This window comes from Triticum urartu, chromosome 2A (assembly GCF_056163025.1).
Source record: "Triticum urartu cultivar PI428250 chromosome 2A, HENAU_Tu73, whole genome shotgun sequence".
Classification (NCBI taxonomy): Eukaryota; Viridiplantae; Streptophyta; class Magnoliopsida; order Poales; family Poaceae; genus Triticum; species Triticum urartu.
In genome coordinates this window covers 279,265,467-279,270,954 of record NC_141874.1, presented here as the reverse complement: position 1 = coordinate 279,270,954, position 5,488 = coordinate 279,265,467, and the positions used below count along the sequence as shown (strand labels likewise).

General features: G+C 40.7%; 1 protein-coding gene across 5 annotated transcripts; it reads right to left on the bottom strand.

Moving 5' to 3' along the window:
* Nucleotides 1–519: 519 nt before the first annotated feature.
* On the bottom strand, nucleotides 520–3,936 carry LOC125536521 (E3 ubiquitin-protein ligase RSL1-like). 5 transcript variants are annotated; one of them, XM_087543746.1, is made up of 5 exons: nucleotides 3,360–3,935; nucleotides 3,124–3,262; nucleotides 2,354–2,464; nucleotides 1,566–1,607; nucleotides 520–715 (listed from the first exon to the last, which is right to left on the bottom strand). In XM_087543746.1, the coding sequence occupies exons 1-2, from the start codon at nucleotides 3,671–3,673 to the stop codon at nucleotides 3,178–3,180; spliced, it is 399 nt and encodes a 132-aa protein (XP_087399872.1). In that variant the 5' UTR covers nucleotides 3,674–3,935; the 3' UTR covers nucleotides 520–715; nucleotides 1,566–1,607; nucleotides 2,354–2,464; nucleotides 3,124–3,177. The 5 variants fall into 5 exon arrangements, with proteins under 5 accessions (XP_087399872.1, XP_087399871.1, XP_048555713.2 ...); XM_087543745.1 differs by having other exon boundaries at nucleotides 2,354–3,262; XM_048699756.2 differs by having other exon boundaries at nucleotides 1,566–2,464.
* Nucleotides 3,937–5,488: the final 1,552 nt, after the last annotated feature.

Genomic DNA, 5,488 nt, shown 5'->3' with positions numbered 1-5,488 from the left:
AAACTGAAATTAACGACCTTCTCTGTGAGAAGGTCGTGGAATTCCACGACCAAAACAAAAGGTCGTTGATTCCATGACCTTCTGTTTTGGTCGCTAGCTCTCTGCTCAGGCCACGTCGGATCCGACGTGGCGATCTGACGTGGCAAAATTGCGACCAATTAAAAATGACAAATTAAAATCGACCCGGTCCAATTGGGTGTTTATATGGCCGAGCCCATTAATTCAGCCTTTTTATGTTCTTTTCTCATATTAATTTTGGTCAAGTAGATGGGCCAAGCCCAACATTTCAGCCTCTTTATTTTTGGGCCTAGGCCTTTTTATCTTCTTGGCCTTCACCTTTTGACAAATGATTTTTAAGCGATTTTTTTCATTTTTTCTGAATTGTTTGATTTGTGGCCTTTTTAGGGCCCAAATGGTATTTGTTTCATTTCTAATGTATCAACAATAAATGATCATCACCTCAAAAAAACAATAAATGATCAATATTTTCAGTATTTCAATCACACAAATTTTCACAAATGACAACCAAAATGAGTATATTATATATATTACAATCATGCCATAGTTCACATCATCCAGGAATTTAGAACACCCAGGAACACCCAGGAAGTGCCGCTATGAAGTACAACACCCAGGAACATAAAACACACAGGAACATAAAACTAGCTACAAAGATGAAGCGTTCCCTTCTTTTAACTTCTTCAACCTAGAGCTCCTGTAGAAGAATGAAAATGATCGTTATCATGGCTGCCAATTCAGAATGAAAGCAATACCTTCTAACAGAGAACAGCTAGGAAAAAAATAATGAACAGAATAATAAATAGATACACAAGCAGCTAGGAGTTGATCCTGAAGCATGAGGGCATGGATAACAGTAGCAACCATGAGGAGTAAATAGTAACAAATATTATATTGGTGGAAAAGGGTAAATACCGGCAAGCTCTAAGAAGACTCCAAGAACTTGATGGCTCACAATACAATCATGTTTTCGATAACAAATACTACTAGAATTAAGGCACTGAACATATTCTAAGTATCAACATCATGGCAGTAAAAATTAATAGTAGCAGCTAGCAGGACATCAATCGAACACAACTTAATTATCATTTGAACAATCAAGACAACAAGTTACAGAACAAGCATGTATTGACAGGATAGTTATCAATAGTATAGAACAGAACTAAATCGAACAGAACTAAATATGCAAACAACAAGTGTACAAAAGCTGTATATACTGATACATACATGCTAACTGATTTCTGTTTGGCCTTTAAAGCATTAGTACGCTTGTTACTCTTTTTAGAGAGACAGGTATGTATATGGTCCTTTTTGCGCCTGTGGTTGCAAGCATATGCAGAAGAAGCAACTGTCGGACGACACTTATATGTGTACATTCAAAAGTAAGTACAGAATGGCTTTAGCTTCAAAACAACAAGAACCAGATGCATGCCCCGTGCAGTACTTAAGTTCAGGCGAGTGGGTGCAAACACCAACCATAACCAGGTTTATTTCTTTTGAAGATAAAACAATTCAGCAGGGTAATTTGTATGGAGAGGTGAACTTACTTTTCTTCAAAGGCACTTATTCGCTTCACACAGCATTTGTTCCTGCAAAATTATTTGGTGTATTATTGGGAATAGTCAGTTTTTATAATTTGAAACAATATCCAAGCTGCAGCGCCAAATTATTTCAGGTTTTATAGAACATATGAATGTTGCAGTGCATTACAGAATAAAAATTGTCCGAATGTATCTTTGTTCCATTCCTAGAAAAATGATGATGAATCAAAGAGATCCAGCTGAAAACTGTGTGTAGTTGAATGAACAGGAACTATACAAAGCTGCTCACTAATCAGCGATTTTTTTTTCTGAAACATGATTTTTGTAAACAGAGATTAGCTTGAGATGCGCTTTGTCATTTGAAAACAAAAAAAGCAAACATACATATTTAGACAGGCAAAACAAGGAGCATGTAGAGGTCTGTAGTATAATTAGGCAAAGGAAAAAAACAATGGACAACACAGAACATTGTACAGAGCAAAGAAACAAAATGCCAAGTAAAAAGTGATTTTGAAACATATGTATATAGAAGGGGAGTTCACATGTACGGACATACATAAATATAAGTACTGGACTACTTGTAACTTCTTACATCAACCAGGTTTCTACAAATAAAAATGCCGATAACAGACAACATCGAAACAGATATCAGGGTGCAGAAAAATTGGACTGGAGCTACCAAGCAAAGGAGAGGTGCTAATGACAAAGCGACCTGCTGTAGGCATCATCTATTTTTTTTCTCTGAACAGAAAGAGTAACAAAGACGACTACTAAAAAATAATTCAAAGACACACAAGGATTTTATAGGCACACGATTTCGACTTATGATTCGCATTTCGAGCTTTCTCCTTGCTCCAAGCACTCAACGGATGTGAGCATACCACTAAATGAGTTGCGACTCAGATCTGAAATTGCACATATGATAAATCTTATCATCATCTTGTAAGCAATACAGATAAAACAAATGATATGCATAGTGTGGTAGGCAAAAGGTACAAACCCAAACAGAATCAAAATTTCACACCATTTCACAAGAGCCTATCATTTTTAAACCTATGCAAGTACCAGGAGTATTTCACTCCATTCCAGTGCAAGTACTCAAAATTTGTTTGAGTAGCAAATCTAGGAGTACTGGAGAACTCCAAGTTAAATGTACTCAAAGAAACCACCAAAATCTCTCAATACCGGTCACAAATAGTGTGTTCTCGCAAAAAAAGAAGTTAAGTACTAGCATGTAGGCGGGTTAAGAAGTTAAGTAGCAGAGATTAATAATAGTAAAAATTTTCCGTCGCCCACATGCACAGTGTTTGCATGACATCCAGTAGGCCTCTAAGCTATAGAGCCTATTAATTCCTTACTGAGAAACTGGCCAGCTCCTTTATCAGGAATAATCCCCAGGGCAACACTCTAGTGATGTTTACTAATGGAGCTCATATAGTTGCCACTTCTGATGTCAAGTAAAATTAGTAATGGCATCAGAGCTGCACGAGCTAATCAATGCTAACTGAATCAGTAGTAATACCCTAGTAGAGCATTGTCCAGTTTTTAACCCAATAGTACTGACATGATGAACTTGCTTCCCTGAAGTAGCGCCGGGCATCTGCAGACCATTCACCGATCACCACGTACGCTTGCATTTGCTGCAACGATGGTTGCCCTTCGCCATCGCAGAGCCGCAGAGGTGGCAGAAGTGGTGGCCGCACCTGCAAATCCAAGGAAACAAGAACATCTCTTCATGGACATGCAAATAATCGTTGGCGTACAGCAGATCCAGCTAGTGAAAGCTAACACAGCGCGCACCTGCAGACAATGTACACACAGCCTTCCACCCTCTCGACGTACATCTTGCACTTGGCGCATCTCCGCCACTTGCTCTCCTGCGCGACCTTCCTCAGCAGCAGGTCCTCCCGCCCGCGCTCGTCCTTGCCGAGCCGCTGGAACTCGGTGCAGTCGACGCCGTCGTGCCACGGCACCTTGAACTGGGCGCAGAACATGCGGGAGCAGTGGGGGCACTCCACGTCCCTTATCACCGCGTCCCCGTCCTGGTGGTTGTCGACCAGCAGCGTCGAGCAGTCGTTGAAGGGGCAGTAGAACTTGAGCCCCTCGAGCGCCATGTCGCAGAGCGCGGCGCCCCACCGCTGGAACAGCGGCGTCGGGACCACGTCCCGGCACGCCTCCGGCTGGAGCGTGCTGTCCTTGCAGCCCGGGTCGGGGCACCTTCGCCTGGATCGCGCGCGTGGGGGTGCGGGGAGGGGAGGGGAATTGGCTCGCGAGATTTGTTCGCGAGGGGGCGACTCGGACAGGAGGGGTGGTGGAAGGGAGGATGGCCGGTGCTGGGGGCGATGAGGAGGTCGGCGGCGGCGGGGGTGGGGGAGGCCGGCGGCGGGGTTGGGATGGCAGAGAGAGGGATGTTTGGGTCGGGGACAGGGGGATCTGGGAGGAGGTGGCGGCGGCGAGGAGCTGAGGGAGGAGGAGCGTGGGTGCGGGTTAGGGTTTGGGCTGCGGATGAATGGCTGGATGGACAGGTGGAGAGTTGGACGGATGGATGGGCGCCATGTCATCGATCCGTTTGACAACTAAACCCATCAATGAAAATAGAGCACACATAATTGTGTTTTTGTCTAAAAAAACATATAATTGTGTTTTTCCTTTTGTTTTTCTTCTATTTTTACACATGAAAAAATCAAAAAATGATCTCACATTATGCACAAGTTTGTATCTTAAATGAAAAACAATGTTGCTTAAGAAATTTTTCATTTTCGTTGCATGAAATATTCATTTTCCATTTCTTGAGTGCCTAAAATAAGTTTTATTGTGAAGGGCCTACCAAATATTTGTTGCAAAATTGGACCAAATTAATTTTCTAAAATATTAGACCATATTTAATGCACAATTGATCAAATGGTTCAGTTTGAAAAGCTTTTATCCACCTCTCGTGAAAAAGATAAATTTTCACCGATTTAGTGGAAAGCGGGTCAAATTTGAACTACAGCTACCTCATAATTTGTTCTTTATTTTTTCCAAAAATCATTTCTAGGTACATAAGTATCTATTTAATAAGAGAAACACCAAAAGTTTGCCAAGATTCAACCACTAGCTAGGAACGGTCATTCCCGTCGTTTTGAGCGCATTTTGAAACGGGCATAAAAAGTCAAAAAAAATCAAAAAATTGGGAAACCTTCGCATTGTGTCATTATATGTGGCCAAGTTCTCAAAAAAATAACAAACTTGTAATACGACAATTATTTTAAAAAGTGTTCTCAGAAACGAGTTATCACGTGCGGAGATCAATGGCTTTCAAGCCAAATGATCAATCTTATTGCCACGTTCATGGCATAGTTTGTTCAAATAACCTCATATTGTGCACAAGGGTGCATATTGGAATGACAAACAATGTTGCCTAAGGAACTTTTCATTTTCTTTGGACGAAAAAACCATTTTCCATTTTTCGAGTGCCCAAAAGGAGGTATTTTTGTGAAGGACCTCCCAAATAATTGTTGCAAAATTGGAGCAAATCAATTTTCTAAAATACTAGGACATATTTAATGCACAATTGATGAAATGGTTGGGTGTAAAAAGTTTTGATCCATCTCTCGTGAAAAAGACAAATTTCCGCCGATTCAGTTGGAAGCTTGTCAAATTTGAACTGCAGCTGCCTCATAGTTTGTTATTTATTTTTTTCCAAAAATCATTTCTAGGTACATAAGTATCTATTTAATCAGAGAAACACCAAAAAAATTCCAAGATTCAACCACTAGCTAGGAACGGTCATTCCCGTCGTTTTGACCGCATTTTGAAACGGGCATAAAAATTCAAAAAAAAAATAAAAAATTGGGAAACCTTCGCATTGTGTCATTATATGTGGCCAAGTTCCCACGAAAAATAACAAACTTGTAACATGGAAATTATTTTAAAAAAGTGTTCTCAGA

Coding starts and splice junctions, on each gene's coding strand:
- LOC125536521 (XM_087543748.1), bottom strand. CDS start 3,673: ATGGCGCTCGAGGGGCTCAAGTTCTACTGCCCCTTCAACGACTGCTCG. Junction 3,263..3,359: donor TGTGTGTACATTGTCTGCAG/GTGCGCGCTGTG, acceptor TTGGATTTGCAG/GTGCGGCCACCACTTCTGCC.